Genomic DNA, 26570 nt, shown 5'->3' on the forward strand with positions numbered 1-26570 from the left:
TAAAGAATAACATTCTTCCTGTATTCTTTCCTTATCTATGCTAAGTTGTTTAGGATGAATTAGTATTTAAGTATTGGTAAGATATAGGTAATGTTTCATCCTTGTTATCCTAGGGGTCTTTTGGGTGGACACTCATTGGCAATCATGCTAAAAGAAAAAGGTGAACACATGCAGTGGTACAATGATGAACTTCTCCAAATGGCAAAGCAATTGGGTTACAAACTTTTACCAGCTTTCAATACTACCAGTGGCCTTCCTTATCCCCGAGTAAGTAAACTTGGAAAAGAAGAACTGTCTTTATAGGCTGCTTTTTCATGAATTTTTACATTCACAATCCTTGTTTCTCACCTGCTTGAGGCTAGAAAAATCATAGCTGTATAACAAATTTATATTGACATTTCAATTAACTTACATTTAAGTGATGTGAGAATTAAATTAGTTTCAGCTGTACTGCATATCAGTGTAACAGATTAGATTATGCTTCAGAAAGAAGAAAGATATGCCAGGCTAGGATGTAGGCCTGAATTGTTGGTGCCAAAGTTATGTTTGAAGCAGTGATAGTAGGTAGGTGTTACTCTCAAAAGGAGAGGCTAAATAGTGAATACTGCACAGATGGGTCATGATGACTACATAGTGGAAAGGAGAGCTCAGAGATTTGGGAGGCAAACCATATTGTAGCAGATAGAATTGTAAAATCCAAAAAGAGGCTTCAAAAGAAGGAGATGTTCTAAAAACCTCAAGGAAGTTGATATGTATTAATAGTTTAAAGAAAGGTAGCAGCACTCAGTCTAGAAGGCTTTGTTGGATTTTGTTTTGTTCCCTCCCAGAAAATTTCATATTTAAAACAGAAGGAAGGAAGCGGTTGTAGATAAAAAGAGCTCTCTCTTCTGATTTGTTTCATTATAACATTGTTCTTTCCCTTTTAGCTAAGTCAAAGATCTCAGCCATTACCAAGGTCTTAAACTTTTTTCCTTTTTTTATTGCTGCTATGATATTGGAGCCAATATAATTTAATTATAACATAATTAGAAGAGGAAATATGTTACATTGTAGGGAGTTAGGAAGAATTTGAGTACTTATGCTGAATTGCTCTCCAAGAGATTCTTTTTCACTTTCTTGGTGCATATGCCATTGTACTGTTATCAGCATTATATGTTGCCATTCATTTGTCAATTTCGTAAGGAACCATATTTTCCCATATTGGTCCCCATATTGGTCATTTAAAATGAGAATTTCTTTGTTATTTCATAGTGCAGACAGGTTTAGTATAGATAATTTACTTTTGGCCTTTCAACAAGAGTTTTAAAATTTATTTTTGTGATTCACAAATCAAAAAACACCAGATTCCAAATTTTTCCAAGTATAAAACCTGTATTATACTTTTATATCTTCATTTTAAACCATTGAAGTAAGTAAAGTAATAATAATAAGCGCTTTGTTTCTGACATTCATAGTATTTGTTGGGAGCTATTACCATTAGAGACTTAGTGAGAAGAGGAACTTACCAGTTTCTTTCTCAGATGTCCATAAACAACAAAAACAAGCATGATTCTGTCATCCCTGGATAATGTCTTCTGGTGGCAAAAAAAAAAAAAAAATGTATTTTAGGCTGGGTACCACTGGTTCATGCCTATAATCCTAGCTACTAAGGAAGCTGAGATCTGAGGATTGCAGTTTGAAGTCAGCTTGGCCAAGAAAGCTGATGTGACTCTTATCTCCAACAAACTACCAAAAGAGCTGTGGCTCAAGTGGTTAGCCTTGATCACAAAAGCTCTGAGACAGCACCCAGGCCCTGAGGTGAGGACTGGCAAATAACCCCAAAATAAACAAAAACTACATGTTGGCTTTGCTTTTAGAAATTGTTTATTGCTACTTACCTTCAAGGTAAAAGATGGAAATTAGCTGATAGTACTAGTAGTTGTATTAATATATAGTCTTTTTACATAATTTTGTAGCAACCATCTTGGGATAATAGGCTGTAATTCAATATAGGTACATCCTGAATATATTTCCCTCCCTCCCTTCCTCTCTCCCTCCCTCCCTCCCTCCTTCCCTCCTTCCCTCCTTCCCTCCCTTCCTTTCTGTCTATCTTTTGTATATATGTATATATGTGTATGTATATATATATTGCTTTGTTTTGGTCATGGGGCTTAAACTCAGGGCCTGGGCTCTGTCCCTGAGCTCTTTCACTCAAGGCTAATGCTCTACCATTTCTTTGAGCCACAGTGCCACTTCTGGTTTTCTGGGGATCAATTGGAGATAAGAATCTCACAGACTTTACTGCCTGGGCTGGATTCCTGCTCGTGATCCTCAGATCTCAGTCTCCTAAGTAGCTAGGATTACAAGCATGAGCCAGCTTGAATATTTTTTTAATAAAGTTAAAATGCTAGTAGTTCAAAGTACTTTGGGTAAAAGATACTATAAGTGGGATATGAATGTTTATTTTTTTCTGTCTTGCTTTTGCTTTCTCATGACTTTCTCTGAGTTTTATGATTTTTAGATTACTACTCCCAATATACTGATTATTTTCTCTCCTAAATTATATATATATATATTTTTTTCAGTTTGTTTTGCTTAGCACTTATTGATGACTTTCCATGAACTTATTATCTCTTTTACATATATCTGTTTTATTTACTTTGGATTTTAAGCAAGCCAACAGATCTTTTTTTTTTTTTTTTGGCCAGTCCTGGGGCTTGGACTCAGGGCCTGAGCACTGTCCCTGGCTTCTTTTTGCTCAAGGCTAGCACTCTGCCACTTGAGCCACAGCGCCACTTCTGGCCATTTTCTGTATATGTGGTGCTGGGGAATTGAACCCAGGGCCTCATGAATACGAGGCAGGCACTCTAGCCACTAGGCCATATCCCCAGACCCCCAACAGATCTTTTTTAATACCTTACCATAGTAGATAGTTTGTAATTAATAGGTATTGATCAGTTGATTTTAGTAATTAATAGAACAAGAAAATACTATTTACTGTTGATCTTTATTGAAAATATGCATTAATTATTATACTTTTTCTTGGTGTAATTACTATAGCTAATTTTTAAAAATTTGAGTTTTTAAGTTTGTTAGTTTTTTTTTTTTTTTTGGCCAGTCCTGGGGCTTGGACTCAGGGCCGGAGCACTGTCCCTGGCTTCTTCTTGCTCAAGGCTAGCGCTCTGCCACTTGAGCCACAGCGCCACTTCTGGCCATTTTCTGTATATGTGGTGCTAGGGAATCGAACCCAGGGCCTCATGTATACGAGGCAAGCACTCTTGCCACTAGGCCATATCCCCAGCCCCAAGTTTGTTAGTTTTAATGGTCTTAATAACTTAGGGTAATAATGGCAAAGATCCTTATGAATTTGAGTGGAGATGGGGTGAAAAAGATTGTTATGGAAGGAATTTTCTGTCACTGCTGTAATGATATTGCATTTTAATATCATCAAGAAAAGGAATTAAATGAAAACTTACTTTCCCCATAAATATGGTATACTTAGAATATATTTCACTGATCATTGAAAAATCACAAAGATCAGCAGATTGTTTTTAAGAAAACATGATTGAGATAACTTATTAGAAATAATACTATCTGTTGGCATTTGCTAATTAGATTAACCATGTTGTATTCAGATTAATTTGAAGTTTGGCATCAGAAAACCAGAGGCCCGGACTGGAACAGAGACAGATACTTGTACGGCTTGTGCAGGTACCTTGATCCTTGAATTTGCAGCTTTAAGTCGATTCACAGGAGCAACAATATTTGAGGTTTGCTTTTCTTTGATCTTTGATTTTCTGGGTATTGGGCATTGCGAACTTAGTATTTATTATTCATTGGTTAAGTATTAGGATTACCAGTTAGAGAATTACTATTATTTTCATAAGCTTTTTATCTAAATTTTGTTATATATTTTTTAATTGTCAAAAACAAATCTTTGTTGGCTACATTAAATATAATATTAAATACAAGCTGATATTTTGTTCACAAACTGTGAAGTTTTAGTTTTCTTAGGTTTTTTACCTGTATTTTTATCAATTTGATGGCTCCTTGATATGACATCCTAATGTGAAATACTATGTTTTATTTGAAGTCTTTACTATGTTTTTCAAATTGTAGTGTTTGCATGTAAATCTTAATTGAGAGTACTGTAAGTTTGCATACTCCATGGGAAATGTTATTTATTATCCAAAAGACAATATCTTTTACATAGTTAATTGTGATTTAGCTGTGGTCTGACACTTAAAAACAAATTCTATTAAACGTCATCAGAGTGTAAGAGTTGTTCGACCACCTCTTTTTTAGACATAAGACTAGGTGAATTTTTAAGAACCCAATAAATTATATACACGGACAGAGCAGAAATAGAAGTACATACCAACAACAGACAGTGGATATGAATATAAGTACAGAAGTGAAATGTTCTTTGTGTGTGCATATGTCTATTTGTTCAAATGCCTTGAGGACCAATTGATCATGTTTTATTGGTTACCTTGTTGACTGAGGTTAAATCTACAATTAAAACTATTTTATACTATATTCTTATACCGCAATGTGAATTTAGTTTAATGCTGTGTGTGCGTGCATATGTGCTTGCATGCCAGTCTTGGGGCTTGAATTTTGGGACAGGGTGCTGTTGCGTTCTTTTGCTCAAGGCTAGTGCTGTACCACTTGAACAGTAGCTCCACTTCCAGCTTTTTGGATGAATTTTATTAGGAGATAATAGGCTCACAGACTTTCCTGACTGGGTGGGCTTCAAATTACAAACCTCAAATCTCAGCCTCCTTAGTACGTTGAATTACAGATGTGAGCCATCGGCACCCAGCTAGTGTAATGTTTTGTTTTGTTTTTTAATAGTGTTATTCTATAATCCCAAACAGGTTCATACTCTAAAACTTAAAGACTTACTTATACACATCCTTTTCCTTTACATTTTATGAGATCTTTTCATCTAAAGCAAAAAAATTGATCAGAAATCATTTAGAGTTAGTAGGAATAAGTAAAACTAAATGAAAAAGTAAAATTTACCATAAAGCTATATTTTATTTTCTACCAAATATTCAGTAGCCAAGTAGATGATTTACTCACAAAATAAGAGTGTTAAGATATTCCTTTGTGTTCAAATGATAGACATTATCTTAAGTATATTTAATTATGCCAGCAATTGACATGATTTAATAGTACATGTGTGTGAATATGAACAAATCTGTGCTACAAGACTGGATGAACCCAAATGGCTGCCAAGTGGAATCTCTCACACGGAACAGTCTATTTAGAATCCTTAACTAGACTGACTGGAAAAGAGCCAAGAAAGATATGACTTTCAGGAAATTTTGATTATAAATGATTATTATAGGAATTTTCTTGATCTTTAAAATAGTTTATGGGCCTTTGGTTCATGTTTGTTCCTTTTTGCTAGAGTCATACAGTTTCAAGCAAGATTGCTTTTTTAATTACAGGAATATGCACGAAAAGCTCTTGATTTTCTCTGGGAGAAGAGACAGCGGAGTAGTAATTTAGTAGGTGTGACTATCAACATTCATACTGGAGATTGGGTACGAAAAGGTATGTAAATTAGGTTTTTAAAGTCAGACCTTCACATCCTGGTTGGGAAATAAACTATTTTTATTAGTTAAAATTTTCTTTGGTACAATATTTTACTTCATGCGTTGGGCCATATGTCATTTATAAATATAGAGTATAGGTGAAACATAAGTTTATTTCTTTGAGAAGTAGACTCAGTATCACAGATATCTCACAGCAAGGTATACTTTAATGTATAGATTTAATGATACTATTATAATCGATGTTAGTCCCTTTGATTATTAATTTTACTTCTGAGAATCTGGCTTGAAGAAAGTAATACAAACTATAGAAAACAGTTTCCAAAATTTTATCATGTATTCATTTATAATACTGGCAAACAGGTTAACAGATCATCAATAAAAGCCATCAATGTTAGAATATTAAGTTATTAAGAAGAATTGGAAACAAGGAAATGAACAAATAGCAGTGTTATTTGAACTAATATTATGTGTTACTTTGTAAAGAATGTGATTTGAGGGGCTACCTGGGGTTTGAACTCTGGGCTTTGTATTTGCTAGGTAAATATTCTACCACTTTAGCCACATCTCTAACCCATTATGTTCTGGTTATTTTTAAGATAAGGTCCTCCTTTTTGCCCGGGATGTTCTGGCAAGTCCTCCTGTTTCCACTGTAGCAGAGTTGACAGCATATTATACCACTACACCTAGCTTTTTCTGTTGACAAGCATGTACCATTATGGCAGCCTTTTCTGTTGAGATAGTGTATTTCTAGGCTCAAAGTGGCCTGGAACATTGGTCCTTGTGATCTCAGCCCCCAGTATAGCTAGGATAACAAGTGTACACCACCATGCCCAACTATTAGGCTTAAAGTTGATGAGATGGAGGCTTCATCAACTTTATGCCTGGGCTAACTTGTGATCCTCCTGCTCTGTGTCTACCAAGTAGCTAGAATATCAGGTGTGAGCTACTGGCACCCAGTAAGAATCTGATTTTATATTTTAAAAGTCCCCTATATAAAACAAACATTGAAAAATGGAAATACATTTGAGTACTTCTATGAGATTATCTTCCAAAGTATATTTTACTGTATTTTCCAAAGGTTTATGTTATATATGTCTAAAATTAAAAAAGGACTAAGTAAAGTATTTAATTATTAATTTGATCATCATGTGGTTACTTAGTACTCAATTTAAGGAGATAATTACAAATCCCAAATCATTTTTTTTTTACCACCAATGTACTTTCACTAACAATATGTAAGAGCATCCTGTGTTTCAACATCTCTCTCTTTTTTTTTTTTTTTTTTGCCAGTCCTGAGGCTTGGACTCAGGGCCTGAGCACTGTCCCTGGCTTCTTTTTGCTCAAAGCTAGCACTCTACCACTTGAGCCACAGTGCCACTTCTGGCTGTTTTCTGTATATGTTGTGCTGGGGAATTGAACCCAGGGCTTCGTGTATATGAGGCAAGCACTCTTGCCACTAGGCCATATCCCTAGCTCAACATCTCTAACATTGTATATTGTCAGATCATTAAAGTTTTTTGCCTAGCTAGAGTGTCCAACTGATAACAAATTGTAATTGGATTTGGCATTTCTTTAAATTACTAGTGAGGTTGAACATTTCTTCATATTTGTTGGCCACATGTGTTTCTTTGTTTTTAGATTGTGTATATTCTTGTGTTTTTTTCATTTGTTATTGAGTTAAAATGTGTTTAAAGATAGAAAACTTTTCTAAATATGCTGAGTAAGTCAGTTTATATATTGCATATACCAATTTATGATTTCATTTTCACTGTTATTTGTCAGTCTCTTATTATTAATATTTTAAATACCTTTACTTAAGAAGTCTAAAAGACATTGATTTTGATACTAAGAATTTCAGAGCATTATGAATAATGACATTCTGAGTCTGTAATGTGGTGAACTGGTTCTCTTAGATATCTCCTTTCTTTGAGGGGTTAACAGTACTTTTCACAAACACAGGAGAATTTAAAATATTCAGAATTCAATGCTCTGTATTTTATGTATACTTACAATCAGTGTGACACCTGTGAAGTTTAATAACACGTTCTTTATGTTCTAGAACATGGTCAGTTTCTGTAAATGCGCCATATCTACTTAAGAATAAAAATAGTTTTTTCCCCAATTAATGTATGTAGAAGTCTATGTATGTCAACCTTCTTAGTTTTTTAAGCATGTATTAAATGTACAAAGTTATTTCATTGACATTTCATACATGCCTCCTTTATCTTGCGTAGAATTGCCTAATATGCCTGTTTTCATCTCTTTCAGTCTTTACAGATACTTATGATTATGTGTCTTTTACAAATTATATTTCAATTCATTTTGTCAGTTTCTTTTAATTATTGAGTTGAGTCCATTTGCTACTGCTATTTAGAATATATTTAGACTTAAACTATTTTAATGATATTTTAATATATGTCATTTATATAGAGAAATATATCTGTTGTTGTTGTACTAGTAGCCCTCATTTGTGCCCTAAAGATTTTTAGAAGTAGATAGATAGATAGGTAGGTAGGTAGGTAGGTAGGTAGGTAGGTAGATAGATAGATAGATAGATAGATAGATAGATAGATAGATAGATCTTTTAGGGTTTATCTTTTTTTTTTTTTCCGTTAGTATGAGGATTGAACTCAGTCTCTCAAAATTAACTAAGCAAGTGCTCTCTGCCACATGTTTTTCACATAGAGTCTCTTGCTTTTGTTAGACTGGCCTAAGACAGCACTCCTCCTACCTCTGCCTGTTGAGTAGGTAGGACCTTAGGTGTGTGCTACTACACCCAGTTTATTTTGCTACTAGGCTGGCCTTGATTGTCTTCACTTCCTGTGGAGTTTACAGGCATGTACCATCACATCTGTTTTTCTGTTTTCTCCTGAAAACCTAAGCATTGATATGCTCTTCTCCTTCTACTCCAGCTTTTATCCCTTCCATTGGTGTTATATCAGTATTTTGTTTTTTATTTTATCTTTTTCATTAATGTTCTCTGTGTGTATCACTATCCCTCCTTCCTTCTCTACTTTTTTTTTTTACCAATTTAAAGTAAACAATCTAACTGGTATTTATTTACTTACACTTTCTAAATTGCTTATAATGTCTGGGTTTTGTCTTTTAAGTAAATTTGCCCTCTATATCTGTGGGTTCTTTTAGGGATTTAGAGTTGAAAGATGGGAAAAACAAATTTCATCTGTATTAATAAACCTTCAATTTTCTTTATTCTTGTCATTCCCTCAGCAATACAAAATCATAACCATTTATATTTAAGGTAGGGCTGGGGATATGGCCTAGTGGCAAGAGTGCCTGCCTCATATACATGAGGCCCTGGGTTCGATTCCCCAGCACCACATATACAGAAAATGGCCAGAAGTGGCGCTGTGGCTCAAGTGGCAGAGTGCTAGCCTTGAGCAAAAAGAAGCCAGGGACAGTGCTCAGGCCCAGAGTCCAAGCCCCAGGACTGGCCAAAAAAAAAAAAAGAAAGAATAAATATATTTAAGGTAGACTAGGAATTGTTAGTAATGTGGATATGATTTTAGGGTATATAAACAAATGAGCATGGGTTGTATGCAAGTACTAAACCATTTTATATAAGAGATTTGTACATGCTTTTATTTTAATTTTTTAAATTTTTTTTGCCAGTCCTGGGACTGAACTCAGAGGCCTTGGCACTGTTCCTGAACTCTCTTTTGCTCAAGGCTAGTGCTCTACCACTTGAGCCACAGCACCATTTCCAGCTTTTTGTTTATGTGGTACTGAGGAATTGAACCCAGGGCTTCATGCATGCTAAGCAAGCACTCTACTGCTAGGCCACATTCCCAGCCCTTGCACATGCGTTTATTTTGGTATTCACAGAGTCCTGAAATCAAACTCCTACAGATATCCAGAGATGATTTAATTTCATTCCAAACTGTTTTCAATAGGTTTTTGTAATAGCTAAAGTCAAATATGTTTAATGATTTTATTTTGCTTTCATATTTGAGTGATAGTTTGGCTGTATACAAATTTTGGTTTAAGTTATCTTTCTTCAAGTTTGAAAAGACAGCTCTCTTGTCTTCTTCCTTCCTGGTAAAAAATTTGATGCCCCGTTCGTTCGTGTGTGTGTGTGTGTGTGTGTGTGTGTGTGTGTGTGTGTCACTCCTGGAGCTTGAACTCAGGACTTGGGTGCTGTCCCTGAGCTATTTTGCTCAAGGCTAGTGTTCTATCACTTGAACAACAGCTCCACTTCCAGCTTTGGTGGTTAGAGACGAATTTACCCAGTCTGGCTTTGAACTGTGAGTGTTCTATCACTTGAACAACAGCTCCACTTCCAGCTTTGGTGGTTAGAGACGAATTTACCCAGTCTGGCTTTGAACTGTGATCCTCAGATCTCAGCCTCCTGAGTAGTTAGGATTATAGGAGTGAGCCAACAGCGCCAGGTTGCCGTTTGTATTTTCATGTCCTAATAAGTGATCTCTTTTTTTTTTCCCTGTAGAATTTATAAAGATCAAAGAAAAAAATCCGAGGAAGACATTCTAAAACTACCACTATAACTTTGTTTTGGTTTTCTCCTTTTCATATTTTTTGGGTCACTTCAATATAAAATCTTATTTTTTTTCTTGCTAACAATTGTTTTTAAAATATTTGATTCTGGGAGCTGGGAATGTGGCTTAGCAGTAGAGTGTTTGCCTAGCATGCATGAAGCCCTGGTTCGATTCCTCAGCACCACATAAACAGAAAAAGCTGGAAGTAGCTCTGTGGCTCAAGAGGTAGAGAGCTAGCCTTGAGCAAAAAGAAGCCAGGGTCCAAGCCCCAGGACTGGCAAAAAAAAAAAAAAAAAAAAAAGATTCTTCTTTTATGTATCTCTTTACAATTGCAATTGCTGTTAACCTAATTCCTACCACTTCATATATTTGCTAATTCATGTTGCTTCATATTTTCTAATACCATACCTCCTGTTTCAAGTAAGACCGTCAAAACTAATTTTGAAAATTAATATTTTTTAAAACCAACTGTTGTCAGCAAAAGAACTATAACTCATGTAGTAGGATTAATATTTCTGTAAATATAATTTTTACTTTAAATAATTTCATGTTTAGGCTTATTTTTCAGTGTTGGTGTACTAGTAGCCCTCCTTTGTACCCTAAATAATTTTTAGGACTTATTTAATGAAGTATCATTAATATGCATTTTCTGCAGATAGTGGAGTTGGAGCAGGGATTGATTCATATTATGAGTATCTCTTGAAAGCCTATGTCTTGCTTGGAGATGACAGTTTTCTGGAAAGATTTAATACAGTAAGTTGGTCCAGTTTTCTATTAATTTTATACTAGCTTCATCTACAGATTTTGATAGAAACTAATCACTTATTTATGTAACATCTTATTTATAATTTAACTTGATGATACTAGACAGGGACATGCCAAAATTTGTATGTATTCCAATATGTTATATATATTTTATATTATTTAATCCAATATATATTGTTTCAAAGTAGTTTTGTTTTCATCTTTTATTTAGAAATTATCTAAATCTGCCAGTAAGTGATAAGATATTTAGCTTTAACTTTTACCTAACCTTTTATACATGAAAGGCAATTATTGAAATAAGTTATAGTTGGCTTTCTCCAATTCTGTATGAAATGTTGGAAATTTGGCCTGGTCCTTGATCAGTTCAAATAGGGTTTTTGAGACTTTGAGGCACTAAGTATACATTTCGAAAGTGGGTCTTAAGTGTTAAAACTGATTCAGAACCATAGACATAAACTTTTGGAAATGGGTAGGGTTGTTGAATGCAAGTGAATTACCTCTGTTATTGATACAAACAAAAATTAATGTAATAATTATTAGTATAATTATAATAGGTAGTATTGTGTAATTAATGTAATTAGTAATATCACTATATTATTTCAAATATAACATACTTTTTTCTTTTGCCCACTCACCAGTGCACCCACATTATATACATGAAGCTTTGTAATATTGTAGTAAAAAGCAGACAAGATAGCCTGGTCTAAGTCTTGCCTGTACCACTTCTTGGTTTTGTGAACTTATGCAAGCAACTGTCTTTATTTCTCAAAGTGGGTGTACTAGTGCTTTTTAAATGTAATTGGGAAGATTAAATGAACAGCTATGTACAAAAGTTATTAGAGGAAGTCATTAACATGGCAGATGCTAAATAAGAATGATTAACAAATTAGCAAAACAATAAAAACAACATATTAAAACTAATAAGTTACCTGTCAGATGCTTTAACAGTACTATTACATGTATTATTTGATTATAACAGGACTTCTTGTAGGCTAAGGGTGTGGGCTTGAGCACATGCCTACTCTGGGTTCAATTCTAAATCAAAGTTAAAATTGAGGAACTCAGTTCTTCAATTATAATAATGAAAGAAAATTCTTGAGGCAATTTAGAATAGGAAACTTTTTCTTAATAAACTTTATTTTATTCAAACGAAGCAGTTAAGACCAAAAAAGTATTCACCCAACAACAGTTCACTAAGATATTCATAATAAACATTTGACAGTTACTTGAAAAGTCTTTACAAACATGAAAAATATGTACAACCTAATAGAAAATGAGCAACATAATTCAAAATAAAATTCAAAATTAATTTTATCTAAACGACCACAAACCTTAACAGAGAAAAACTTTACCAGACAAAGGGATATACAGACTAAATATACACACTTTAGCATTCTGTTTACAAAGCGCACAACCCTCCGCACCCCCCCCCCCCACCCCAACACACTTTTTTTTTGGTCAGTCACCAGGTGTGAACTCAGGGCCTAGGCACTGTCCCTGAACTCTTTTTGCTCAAACCATTTTGAATTATAGCTTCACTTCTGGCTTTCTGATGGTTAGAGATTCAAGTCTGATAGACTTTCCTTCCCTGGCCTAGCTTTGAACCATGATCCTCAGATCTCAGCCTCCAGAACAGTAAACTTTTTGTTGGCTCATTAGCACAATTTGTCCTTTTTTCAAAGTGGAGAAATACCTAGAATGAAATGGGAAGAGTTCTTAAGAACATGAAAAGCAGAGATAGCATGCCATAGGGAATGTTGATAGAGATTAGTTGCATTATTTCTAGCAATAGTAAACTCAGATTATTATGTTGAGAAAGGACCAAACTTTCTAGATACAAGAGAAAACCTACTAGAGGCTACAACAATATTCCAAAGGGGTCCTAAGAGCATCACAGGGACACAAAGACTTATTCACCATGGGCTACTCCCATAAGAGACGACAGGCAGTTTAGGTCTTTTTGCTCAGCAGGTCACATATTATTATATATAGTCTTTAGTAATAAGCATGTGACTTCTTTTTCTCTTGAGACAGGGTCTCTCTGTATAGCCTAAGCTATTCAAGATCTTAGTCCTTTTTCAGCCTCTGGAATACACATGTTATAAGTACATACCACACTGGGCCTCAGATTCTCTTTCTGAGTCACTTTAACTTTATACCAGTTCTCTTATTTGTGAGTTATGATTTTACATTGTGTGTGTGTGTGTGTGTGTGTGTGTGTGTGTGTGTGTGTATGTATTAGTGTTAAGAATCAGGACCTTGTCTTTGCTATACTCTGTGCTCTACTACAGTCTTACATCTGACTTAGAAGATGTAAGGAAGTATGATATTTTAGAAAGATTCTTTCCATCTAAAATGTTTACACAGTTAATTGAAAAATAGTGAACTTGCTTATAAATGTATATAAAGTCAGGCTTAATTTCTTTATTGTAAATTTCTGAGTTTAGAGTAGTTCCTATTTTTTCATCTACTTCCCTGACCACATTGTTGTGATCCTATAGCACTACAATGCCATCATGAGGTACATCAGCCAGCCACCTCTTCTGCTTGATGTGCACATCCACAAACCAATGCTGAATGCTCGAACTTGGATGGATGCCCTACTTGCCTTTTTTCCAGGCTTACAGGTAGAAAGAACTGTTTTCTTTATGTTAAAATAAAATTTATTCTAATTAATCACCTTTGTGATCTCTAAGTAATTGACAAAGTTTTGTCATATTACAAAGTTGATTTCTGAGTACATTTGTTCACGCAGAGATTATAGATAGAACTAGCTTATGGTTTATTAATTTTTGTTGCTTACTTCTAGGTTTTAAAGGGGGATATTAGACCTGCTATTGAAACTCATGAAATGTTATATCAGGTGATTAAAAAACACAATTTTCTACCAGAGGTAAGTCTTTGAAGTTATATTTACCTTTTTTTGCCAGTCCTGGGGCTTGAACTTGGGGCTTGGGCACTGTTCCTAAGCTTCTTTTGCTCAAGGCTAGCATTCTACCACTTGAGCCATAGCACCACTTGTGGCTTTTTCTGTTTATCTGGTACTGAGGAATCGAACACAGGGCTTCATGCATGCTAGGCAAGCACTCTACTACTAAGCTACCTTCCCAGCCCCTTTACCTATGTATTATGCATTGCTAATTTTAAACTAGAAAATGATATCTTCAGGACATGCTTACCTGTATAACTTTTTTTTCCTGGTTGGTTAATTGCACAGTTTTACATGTTTTTACTCTTTTTTTATATTTGTGCTAAACTTCATGTATTAAGAAAAGTCTCATTTAGAATAGTGCTTGTTTTAATTATATTATGTATATGTACATATACATATATGTGTATATATATCCATTTAGTGCTTCTCAACCTTCTCTAACCCACTCCATTGCTGTATTGTCTCTTTGGTTTGTGTGTGCAATTCTGAAGATCAAACCCAGGATCTTTTGTATATTAGCCAGTCTACCACTGAGCTATATCTTTGCCTTAACAGTATCTCATTCTAACTTTCATATATACCCACCAGTAGGGATATCTTGTCACTTATTTTCTGAAGCTTACTCAATGGAAACTATATAAATTAGCTGTACTTTTACTTTTACTGGTCACACATACTTCCTAGAAATTTGGAGAATATCAGGTCATCTTTGTGGTAACTTAAGAATTACTTTTTGTTGTTGTTGTTCCAGTCTTAGGGTTTGAACTCAGGGCCTGGGCTCTGTCTCTGAGCTTTTGTGCTCAAAGCTAGCGCTGTACCACTTGAGCTAGAGCTCTGCCTCTGGCCTTTTCGTGTTTAATTGGAGATTAGAGCTTTAGGGACTTTGGTGTGTGGGCTGGCTTTGAGCCATGATCCTCAGATCTCAGCTTCCTAAGAGCTTAGATTACAGGGCATCAGCCACCAGCCCTTGGCTACTCTTCCTTTGGGATAAACACATTAGTAATAAACATTCTTGCTACACTGAAAGGATGAGATTTTAATATTATTTTTAATGATTTTTGATATTGAAAAGCATATATTTTTGTCTTTCGAGAAATGTAGTTACTGATTCCCAAATTCCCTTGTTCTATCCCTAATGAGATACCTACATATTGTATCAGTTTACAATGCTTTTTTTCTAAAGTGATTAAACTTTTCAGAAAGTTTCTATACAGGTAAAACAAAATGAGGTTTCAACTAAATACTTTTATTACATATTAAATTTTATTTAGTTTCTCTTAGAGTTTAAATGTATTTTACTATATTTAAGTAGTTATGCAAAGGAGTTGCCATTCAACAAAGCAGTTTTTGAGTACTATGCATCTTGATCAGTGTTAACCTTCCATCATTCTCACCTACCCCTTTTAACCCATCCCTTCCCTCACCTTTTTTTTTTGTAGGTTATACATTCAATTTTTTGAGGGGGAGGGGAAGTCCTGGGGCTTGAACTCACAGCCTGAGCACTGTCCTTGGTTTCCTTTTGCTCAGGTCTAACACTCTACCACTTCAGCCACAGAACCATTTCCAGCTTTTTCTGTTTATGTGGTACTGAGGAATCAAACCCAGGGCTTCATGCATGCTAGGCAAGCACTCTACCACTAAGCCACATTCCCAGCCCCCACATTAGATTTTGTGTGTGTGTGTGTGTGTGTGTGTGTGTGTGGTTTTTTTTGCCAGTCCTGGGGCTTGGACTCAGGGCCTGAGCACTGTCCCTGGCTTCTTTTTGCTCAAGGCTAGCACTCTGCCACTTGAGCCACAGCGCCACTTCTGGCCATTTTCTGTATATGTGGTGCTGGGGAATCGAACCCAGGGCCTCATGTATATGAGGCAAGCTCTCTTGCCACTAGGCCATATCCCCAGCCCCCCCACATTAGATTTTTGACTACATTGTTCTCCTCCCCTTCTTGTCTTCATTTGTCTACTGCTTTTATTTTTCTTTCAAAATAGTTAGATGCTACTAAGTAAATTTTAGGTAGTCTATTTTTTGAAGTAATTTCCAGTAGTTGAGAGTAGATTCTAAGTGTTCTCATTACCAAAACAATGGTATGTTTAGTAAAGTATATTAATTAGCTTGATTTAGCCATTTCATACATTTGCAAAAAATGAAAACATCATGTTACATATCACAATATACATATAGTTTGTTAGTAAAAGAAATTTAAAATGAAAATTTAAGAACTTGATAATAATTAGATGGAAAAAGGAGAGAAGGAAAAAACGAAAACAGTTACATACACCATTGGGACTTATGTATTGTCATTATTGAGCTTCATAACTTGATTTTTCCCTGATTTTCGTACTTGCCCAAATGCTTATTTACAGAGTAGACCATTAAGTTGGTAAAAAAAAAAAAGTATCATTTGCAAGAATGAATTGATTTTTAGCAATAAGAATCAGTGTTACATAGAAAATATATTGTGATTTATGTTTTATTTCACTTGTTATGGCTTAATATATATTTCCATATATTCTAGAACTACTTATTTTTAATCACATTTTGATGCCTACTTCTGTGTTGTTTTTGCACAGGCGTTTACTACAGATTTCAGAGTACATTGGGCTCAACATCCTTTAAGACCAGAATTTGCAGAAAGCACCTACTTCTTGTATAAAGTAAGATAATTTACCCTTTCTGCTTTTTACTTCCTGTTCTCTGATGGCTCTCTTACTTGTTTGTAGTAGTAAATGGTATTTAATGTTATAATGATTGGATATATCACACTTTACATCTATCTAGTGCATTGAGCCACTGAAAGATGCAAGACTTGACCTATAAATCTTACATCTTTTCAAAATATTTTTGTAAACCTTTTTATAAAAAGAAATTTTGTATTTGGGGTTGCTTTCTAAAGTACATCTCTTCCAGGAGGCAACTTCTGAGACAGTAGAATTTTAATCTAACCGATAAGGTTTACAGTTTCATTTGTTTATTTAAAAAAAATTCAAATGTAGGTCCTATGGTAATATGCATTCTGGTGCCTGATACAGTGCCTGGCATCTAGTTGGTACTCAATAAATATTTGATAAAATAATGAGTTTATGGTAATATATAAGCTATATATATATGTATACATATATTCTCCTTTTTAATAGGCTACAGGAGATCCTTACTACCTTGAAGTAGGGAAAACACTTATTGAAAATTTAAATAAATATGCTAGAGTGCCTTGCGGATTTGCTGCCATGAAGGATGTTCGTACTGGAAGTCATGAGGACAGGTAAAAGAATCACTCACATCCCTTTCTTCAGGGTGACTGACACAATACAGATTACAATTACTTGTTAGGTCTCAGAGGAGTTTAATGTTTAAGAAAAGTTGAGAATGTAAAACTTGAGTTCATTTGCTTCTTAGCTCTCTTGGATTGATAGACTCATTTAAAATGTTTTTAAAAGTTTGTATTTTTTTCATAATATCTGGCGCGTAGTAGGTACTCAAGTAGATTAATAATTACTATACACCCAAACCAGTATCAGAAATATTAAAAATATTTCTCGGTTCCCCTGGATAATAGTAAATATTATATAAGCATCTTAGCACTCATCAAAATGATGATTAAAGACCTAGATTAAGATTCCTGTTTATTCAAAAATTCGTCTAAAGGAAAAATGTAGGGATGGTGGTACATACTACTATAATCTTAGCTAATTGGGTTGTGAAGGTAGGAGGAATATGGGTTGAAGCTAACCTGGAAAATGCGTGAGACCTATCTATAAAAACAAAAATGAAATCACAAAGGGTTAGGGGCATGGCTTAAATTGTAGTTCAAATCTCAGTACATCCTGTCAAAAAAATTCTTCAGAAACACTATCTGGTTAGCTCTTATTCTGCTCCTGATTTCAAGGGCTGGAAAAGACCCGTGGTGGTTCATGTTTCATTACATACTAGATCCTGAGAAGAGAATGAAATACTCAAGCTATAAAAAAGAGACTTGGTCCCTGTGATAGTTACAAACAATCTAGTTTTTCAAGATGCTCTATCTGGCTATTCCACTTTTAAATGAACAATGAAGCTGTTTGTTCATTTGATTAGAAATGTTCAGTCTATAAATATTTACTGGGATTACTTATATGCCAGCATTATGCAAATGTCTTAGGATTAAAGATATAAAGATAGGCCCTTTCTCTCACCGATTAATTGAAGGCAGGCAGATAAATAGATTTTTAAAACATTGTGTAAGTGCTGGGAAACATGGAATATCATGAAATACAAGTTGGGAAGTGTTGGTAGTCACTGAAAGTTTCCTGCAGAATTCTGAAAGATGAACAAATTAGAAGACAAAAGAAATGAAAGAAGTTTCAGACAGAGGACTGAAGCCATGACAAATACAACTCTCATCATATAACAATTGTACCTTAGTCCTTCAGTCAAGAGTATTTGGATAATAGTTAATTAACCTTGGAACCCCCTCTCCTGACCACAGTTCATGAAAAATGAATAGGTTTCTGAACCTACAGACAACAACTGTAGATATACAGATGACAGCAAGAGAGGGAAGCATATACTCTGTGTCTTTGTAACATTTATGGATAGTTTTCTATACTCTAGATATTCTTCTGAGAACTTTGTATTTGATTCTTAAAATAGCCCTCATTTTAATGATGAAAAACATAAAGCAAAGACAAATTAGGGAATGTGTTGTCAGTCATACTGTGAAGTTAAGGTCAAAACTCTACATCAAAGCACATAGGCTTTTGACAACTGTAATATTGGCAGTTCACTCGAACAAAAGGTTGAGGATGAAAAGATAAATTAGAAATAGCCTTCCATATCTTTTAGTGAATTAGAATAGTTATGAAAAGAAATCATTACAACTATATGATGTGTCCTACAGTAGAAAAAGGGTAACAGGGTGAGGAATTACAGAGAATGGTATGGTTTACTCTGTTGCAAATTCCATGTTTTAGAATCTAACATCCTACTTTCCTCCATCCAGCCACATAGTTGTTTTATTAATTAATAAATAATATTAATAATTACAAATTTTATTGGTTCCAGTCCTGGAGCTTGAACTCAGTGCCAGGGCACTGTCCCTGAGCACTCTTCCACTTGAGCCTCAGTTCCACTTCTGCCTTTTTTTGGTCATTGGTCAGCGATCAGCACAGACTTCTTGCCCAGGTTGGCTAGAGCTGAAACTCTCAGATCTCAGCCTTCTGAATACCTAGGATAATAGGTGTGAGCCACTGGTGTTCAGGCACATAATTCTTATATAAGATGGTTTCTAGATTTGTGATCATAGCTGTTTACGTTAGTCCATTGACTATAGGATATGTCTTATAGTATGTCTGTGCTGGGAACCTAGCTTAATGATTAAGTGCTTGACTAGCATTTGTGAGGCCCTGAGTTTGATTGATCCCTAGTGCCCTCCCCTTTCACTCTAAATACTCTACTTTTCCTCCAAAACAACATTCATAATTAGACATAGTCAAAGGTATGTCTGACAACAAACACCAGCCATCTGGGTTCTGACAGGGTAATGCTCTTTATTAGCAGCGATAGGTATATACTTACCCAGTAAAGACCACTGCTTCATTAACTCACAGTTTCTCAGGGGGGCATTTTACCTAGCAAATGAATTTGGCCCAAGTACTGTTTGAGAACTACTGGTCTTCATTGTACTTTGCTATTAGATGTGCTTTCAATTTATTTTATTTTATTTTATTTTATTTTATTTTGCCAGTCCTGGGCCCTGGACTCAGGGCCTGAGCACTGTCCCTGGCTTCTTTTTGCTCAAGGCTAGCACTCTGCCACTTGAGCCACAGCACCACTTCTGGCCATTTTCTATATATGTGTTGCTGGGGAATTGAACCCAGGTCTTCATGTATATGAGGCAAGCACTCTTGCCACTAGGCCATATTCCCAGCCCAGTGCTTTCGATTTTTTTAACAGGTTTATTTTGCTCAACTCCCAGTGAGCTTATGACTTCCCCATTAGTCTCAGATACTTCAGCCTACAGCAGGTGGATGTTCTCCACTATACTCTTGAGCAGCTCTCTTTAATTTTTTTTAGTACAAATGTAGAAGAACCTATATTTTCCCTGGAGAAATTTCATTATGTTTTATTTTTAAAAATTGTTTTAATTTAAAAATTTTATGTTTCTGGGCTGGGGATATGGCCTAGTGGCAAGAGAGCTTGCCTCGTATACATGAGGCCCTGGGTTCGATTCCCCAGCACCACATATACAGAAAATGGCCAGAAGTGGCGCTGTGGCTCAAGTGGCAGAGTGCTAGCCTTGAGCAAAAGGAAGCCAGGGACAGTGGCTCAGGCCCTGAGTCCAAGGCCCAGGACTGGCAAAAAAAAAAAAAAATGTATGTTTCTAGACTGTAAAGAGAGATTGAATATCATTTTAGTAGTCAAGTCTCTTAGCTGAAATACCCATTTTCAGTGATCTTCAGCTTGGGAAACATACATTAAATTTTTTTCATTTGAATTATGGGGAAAATTTTTAGAAAAGGTCATGTCCAGTGCTTCATCACATGACACTTGAGAACTTTCAGATACAGGCTCTATGCTTTTGAGTGCTTATTCCCTTATAGTCTACTTGCACCATCCTCTAGCTCATATATGCTCCAAGTGGAAACTACCTATATTTTCTTAATCGGTTCCTAAAAAGAATTTATTTATTTAACATAAATACTTATTTAGGGCTGGGGATATGGCCTAGTGGCAAGAGTGCTTGCCGCGTATACATGAGGCCCTGGGTTCAATTCCCCAGCACTACATATACAGAAAACGGCCAGAAGTGGTGCTGTGGCTCAAGTGGCAGAGTGCTAGCCTTGAGCAAAAAGAAGCCAGGGACAGTGCTCAGGCCCTGAGTCCAAGCCCCAGGACTGGCCAAAAACAAAAACAAAAAAAACTTATTTAGCAAAAATAAATAAAAGTTGCTGTGATTCTTCATCTTTGGAAGGGCCTACAGAGTTTGGAGGTAGATTAATATATGGGCCTCCATTCTGTGAGTTGAGACTCAATTTCTTCTACTATCCTGTATATATTGGCATTTAAGTATTACTGGCTCCTAATATCTTATCTATCACAAAAATACCTTCCTTTTACCCACATCCTTTAGAACAAGATTTTCCACTGTTTCTGATCACATGATCCCAAACTGGATCAATCACCATAATTCATCCCTCACAAATCAGGATAAAATGCAAACCTAAAAAGAATGTAAATGAAAAGAAAAAATACTGAAATTTATAATATATTCTTCTCTACCTAACTGGTTAATAATTTGATAATATTCTAGTGTTCTAGACATTTTTAATGCCTATGGTTTGCCTTCATGTATATGTTTATAGTTTTTAAGTAAAAATTAGATCATGAGATTAAATACTCAACTTGCTAGTTTTACCAGATTCATATTTTAGTGATTTTTTACCATGTACTGTACTACTATTTTAAAAATGTTTACAAATCATATTGTATAATCAGTTCTTAAATTTGCCAAATATCAATATCTTGTTCATCAGTCTACTGTTCTCAACATAGTTGCCAGTTTTTCAGAAAAGATTATGATAAGTACATTGTAGGTTGACAACAAAGTTTTGTGTATTGTCAAGATCAACATCCAAAACAAGCAGAAAAGTTTAAAACTTTTACAGGTGAGTTTCTATTCCAAAATAAAAAACCAGTTATGTGGACGAAGGACAGATTAGTTTTGATCTCACATATGCCAAGTGCTATGTAAATAACTGACATATTTAGCATATTACATATTACTAAACATATCTTAGTTGGTATCTGTAGCAATGTTAGGCGTTGATTAATTAGTTCCTTTTACAGAAGAATAAGCTAAAGCCACAGTCCTAATGTATCCAGCAGCCACACAGCTAATTACAGAAAGATCTGTTTCCAAAGCCCATGTTCTTTACTGTGGTCTTCTGCCTCTCCAGCTCATTCTTTACTGACATTGTTTAAACTTGCATTCAATTTGGTAAGCATTTATTGAGTGCCTACTATGTGCCAGGAGTTGTGCTTGGCTTGAGGCCTGATAATATGCAGTCTGTCTAGTAAGCTACAAGGTATTTATTATTGCAACAACCTGGATACATCACCTCCTGGCCTTTTGGCTAACATCAAGCACAAAACCTTGGATGCTTTGGGAGGTAGAAATTTAGGTGTAAATTTAAATTTGATGTAACTACAACTCCATATACCAGCCAGCTCTTTTCTTGACCCTTTTAATTTTGTTTAAATTTTTCTTTTAAATGTAATTAAAACAGTATAACATTAATTTATAAAGACACATTTATAAGTATGTTATAATTACAGTGTTGTATATTTCTCATGTAACTTTGTAAGTGACTGTTGTATAAGCTTTCTAATTTATCACAACTGGCTAATTATAAATGTCATCAAAGTTGTATGCCTTCATCCAGTTCTGTTAGTATGAATTGAAGTTTCTTATAAGGGTTTCACAAGTAAAATTCATCTGGTTTTCTTCTCTGCTATTGGTTCTCAATAAACAAAATGGAGAACTTGCCCTATTTGGAAGGCCTATAGAAAGATCTTGTCTTCCTTGTTGGCAAGATTTAATGTACCTGTTTGTAGGCAGCTCATCTGTCTTTTTTGTTCTCTTGCAATATCCCTGGGGGCAAGGTTATTTTTGACTGGGAGGGTTGGTACATTTTGGATTTCTGTGGACGATCTAAATTGGTGTAGATATGGCTATTGATCTTGACTCTACTTGGTGTTTTAGGGTTCTCATACTTGTTTGTAACTATTCATTTTAGAATGGATTCTTTCTTCTTGGCTGAAATGTTTAAATATCTTTATCTGTTATTTGCTGATAAAGAAGACATTATCTTTGACATAGAAGATTACATTTTTACAACAGAAGCTCATCTGTTACCTCTTTGGCTCTCTACTACTAATCAAAGCATCTCTAAGAAGAACACAGTGAGTTTTTAAATGCATTGTTTTCTTTCTTTTTTTTTTTTTTGGCCAGTCCTGGGGCTTGGACTCTGGGCCTGAGGACTGTCCCTGGCTTCTTTTTGCTCAAGGCTAGCACTCTGCCACTTGAGCCACCGTGCCACTTCTGGCCATTTTCTGTATATGTGGTGCTGGGGAATCGAACCCAGGGCCTCATGTATATGAGGCAGGCACTCTTGCCACTAGGCCATATCCCCAGCCCAGCACTGTTTTCTTTTTTACTTCTATTTGTTTGTTTTATTTTTCCAAACAAAAAGTAATCCATAACTAGAGTTCAGGAAATAGATGTATGATAGGAGGAAAGTTATATTTCATGTTCTTTTATTGCACTCTGTATATCCTCTTATATCATTAAATATTCCCTTTTAAACCATAATGTTAAGCAAAATAATTTTTATTTATATAAAATTATTTTATATTGTAGACCTCAGAATATACGGAACTGGATGACAGTAATTTTGATTGGACTTGTCCAAATACTCAGATTCTTTTCCCTCATGATCCATTGTATGCTCAACGCATTCGTGAGCCCTTGAAAAATGTGGTGGATAAGAGCTGTCCTAGAGGCATCATCAGAGTGTAAGATGTATTATTTTATATTGGTTAATATCAATCTTAATTCTCAGCAAATGACAGAAAGCTTAAGGAGCATGTAATAGCAGTCAAGAAGACATTCACTTAGACCAAAGATAATTGAGGTATGTAGTTATCACTGATGAAAAATTATTAGTGGGTTGGGCATAATGTCTCACACATGAAATCCCAGCTATTTAGGAATTCAAAATCAGGAAGATTGCCATTCATGGCTAACCTAGGCAACATGTTATCAAAACACTATTTTAACAAATTAGCTGGATGTGGTGGTGCATGCTATCTATCATCTTAACTATGCATAAGACATAAGTAGGAGGTTCACATTCCAGGGGACACTGGCAGAAAAATAAGACCCTATCCAAAAAGGGCTGGTGGCATGGCTCAAATGGCGGAGTGCCTGCCTAACAAGTGCAGTGCCCTAACTTCAACCCCCCCTTTTTTTTAACTCCCCTGCCCCAAATTATTAGGAGTTACATAGTAAACCTTAAGTTGTAGCAATGTCTTTTATTATTAGGGAAGTTTTCAGTGCATTTTTGTTTAATGAACCAAGCAGTAGTAGTGGACAGTGTATATGTTTTTAGTTTATATAGCTATTTGTGTGTTTGTATGGGCCTGTGTGTACCTGTCCTGGGGATTGAACTCAAGGCCTGAATGTAATTCCTTTTTTGCTCAAGGCTAGTGCTCTATCATTTGAACCACAGCCTCACTTCTGGCTTTGTTGTAATGCACTGGAGAAAAAAGTATCAGACTTTCTTGCCCAGGCTGGATTTGAACCATGATTCTTACATTTTAGCTTCCTGAGTAGCTGGGATCACAGGCATGAGGCACCTGTGCCTGGCTGTAGCTCATTTTTAAGCATAATAATTTCATCAAATATTTCTACATGTCTTACATGTGTAAAAATTTTTTTTCTTATTTCTACAGTTACTGTAACATGAAAATACAAATGTTTCTTTTGCTTTCATTTTTCTTTTGGAGAGTCTACTTTTTATTATTTATTTATTTATTTATGTATTTATGTATGTATGTATGTATGTATGTATGTATTTATTGCCAGTCCTGGGCCTTGGACTCAGGGCCTGAGCACTGTCCCTGACTTCTTTTTGCTCAAGGCTAGCACTCTGCCACTTGAGCCACAGCGCCACTTCTGGCCGTTTTCTATATATGTGGTGCTGGGGAATCGAACCGAGAGCTTCATGTGTAGGAGGCAAGCACTCTTGCCACTAGGCCATATTCCCAGCCCTCTACTTATTCTTACTTGTTAAAAATTCTTTGGTTTAACAAGTTCATATTCTTCAAGTTAATTGCAAAGGCCATTGCAAAGAGGTGAAATGGAAAAAGCTTTCAGCCTAGCATATGATGACATACAACTATAATCCCTGCTACTCAGGAGCTGGAGACACAGAATTGCAAGGTCTAACTTAGTCTGGATTGTTATGGAGACCCTATCTCAAAGACAAAATTGATAATGAAACTCATGGAAAATTATTTTAAAATGTAAAAGATGGGATAATATGAAAGAGTGAGGAGGAGGTCATTGTGATTACAAAAATACAGATATGCATGCGTAGAAATACAGTGAAACTCCTTTGTACAATTAATACATGTTAATAAAAAACAAAAAAATTAAAAATATATGAAAATACAAAGGACCTTCGGGGTATGGCTTCAATTGCTAAAGTGTTTGCTTGACATGTACCACATCTTGGGTTTAATCCTTAGTACAGCAAAAGTAATTAATCAGTTAATCAGTTAACTTAAAAGTGAGCAGCAGTATTCATAGTATCTGTATTGCTTGGCTTTTAAAATATTAGGAGAAAAACCTGTGTTTTGGGAGGAAGACACTAGTAACAGATCTCTGGCGAATCTATTCTGGTCCTTCAAATCATTATGATATTTACTGTTGACTGGTACCACCTTAGGTGGATGATACTCATGCTTTTGTGAATGGAAAATATATATAAAAGTGGTACCACTTACTAATAAGTTATATGTAAAAATAGTTTATTTCAGTTTTACTAGTTTAAAACTTAGGAATTTTGCTATTTTGATTAGGCCTAAGTTGTTCTTTTTTTAACCAATTTTAAATTTTGGCCTTTTAAATCTTGGCTATAATTACGTTTAGCAGAGAGGAGAGTTTCAGGAGTGGAGCTAAACCCCCTCTGAGAGCCAGAGATTTCATGGCCACTAACCCTGAGCATTTAGAAATCCTGAAGAAGATGGGAGTGAGTTTGATTCATCTGAAAGATGGGAGAGTCCAGTTGGTCCAGCATGCAATCCAAGTAAGACATTGCTATACTAATTAGATTTTATTTCTTCTCTGCCCTTTTGTGTCTCCTCAGCTTTGATAGATAATGAATGGCATTAAAAAAATTTATGTAGTTCAGAGACTGAATTTTAGTATGTTGAAATACCTTTAAAAGTCATCTTAATTGATTTAAGTGAAGTTAAGTTGTGTGCTTATATTACTCTGGTCAGCTAGGATTCAAATCTCAATTTATTATCTTTCCATTATTTTATTTAGATCAAAACTTTAAAAGTTGCTAGTTTAATAGTTATTTCAGAATTTCACATTATTTTAGTTTCCAAAGAGCTACTGAATCTAAGAATTTTACTCATCATAGAAATGAAAATTTGCATGCATTTGTGTCTAGGAAAGATAATGTGCTTTTTATGGAAACTTTTTTTAAAATTGATTTTTTCTGCTTTAAAAGTTTTCATCTTTCAATTACCCATTCTGAGGAAAAGCATAATTTACTAAATTTCAACCTAGAACTATAGTAGGGTATCCGATTGTACTCTCAGATTTGAGCCATTTCTCCACAGCTTCACCTTTCCCTCACATTTTTATGTATTGTCTTGTTCCATCCATTCTTCATTAAAAAATATTACTTCTTTTTTATGCTTCACCTGCCCTTGCTAGTAGTAAAGTGACATCTCTAATGGCTTTACTCAGGCCAATGAAGTAATTGCCACCATACGGCTTCTCACTCCTTACTATGCTTTAACTTTTCTATACATGTTGACTGACTTCTTCTTAAAATGTTTTCCTCACTGCTTTAAAAATACTCTTATAGTTCTCCTTTCCTACCACACCCACTCAAACTAGGACACTACCAAAAAATCAGGATGGCATTTTTTTCCTCTATGTGTACTCTTCTTTGAGAGCTTTCACTGTTTTAATGTTTGAAAAAGATCCATTTCTTAAACTGCATCAAAAGCAGTTTCTAATACCCATTCATCCTGCAGAGGCA

General features: G+C 35.1%; 1 protein-coding gene and 1 long non-coding RNA gene across 3 annotated transcripts in view; one reads left to right on the plus strand and one right to left on the minus strand.

Annotated features, from left to right (window-relative positions):
- Edem3 (ER degradation enhancing alpha-mannosidase like protein 3) overlaps positions 1-26570 on the plus strand; it is a 68091-nt gene that overhangs the window by 25014 nt on the left and 16507 nt on the right. The window contains exons 6-16 of one of the 2 annotated variants that reach the window (XM_048357830.1): positions 114-267; positions 3615-3749; positions 5439-5544; positions 10713-10810; positions 13324-13449; positions 13632-13715; positions 16323-16406; positions 16887-17011; positions 22524-22689; positions 23147-23301; positions 25442-25598. In XM_048357830.1, coding sequence (XP_048213787.1) covers positions 114-267; positions 3615-3749; positions 5439-5544; positions 10713-10810; positions 13324-13449; positions 13632-13715; positions 16323-16406; positions 16887-17011; positions 22524-22689; positions 23147-23301; positions 25442-25598 — 1390 coding nt within the window. The remainder of the gene's footprint in view (positions 1-113; positions 268-3614; positions 3750-5438; positions 5545-10712; positions 10811-13323; positions 13450-13631; positions 13716-16322; positions 16407-16886; positions 17012-22523; positions 22690-23146; positions 23302-25441; positions 25599-26570) is intronic. The other variant, XM_048357831.1, reaches the window with a different exon arrangement.
- LOC125359958 lies at positions 497-18842 on the minus strand. Its single transcript, XR_007212625.1, has 3 exons — positions 18513-18842; positions 6222-6229; positions 497-507 (listed from the first exon to the last, which is right to left on the minus strand). It is a non-coding gene; the product is annotated as an uncharacterized LOC125359958 (long non-coding RNA).

This window comes from Perognathus longimembris, chromosome 11 (genome assembly GCF_023159225.1).
Source record: "Perognathus longimembris pacificus isolate PPM17 chromosome 11, ASM2315922v1, whole genome shotgun sequence".
Taxonomy (NCBI): domain Eukaryota; kingdom Metazoa; phylum Chordata; class Mammalia; order Rodentia; family Heteromyidae; genus Perognathus; species Perognathus longimembris.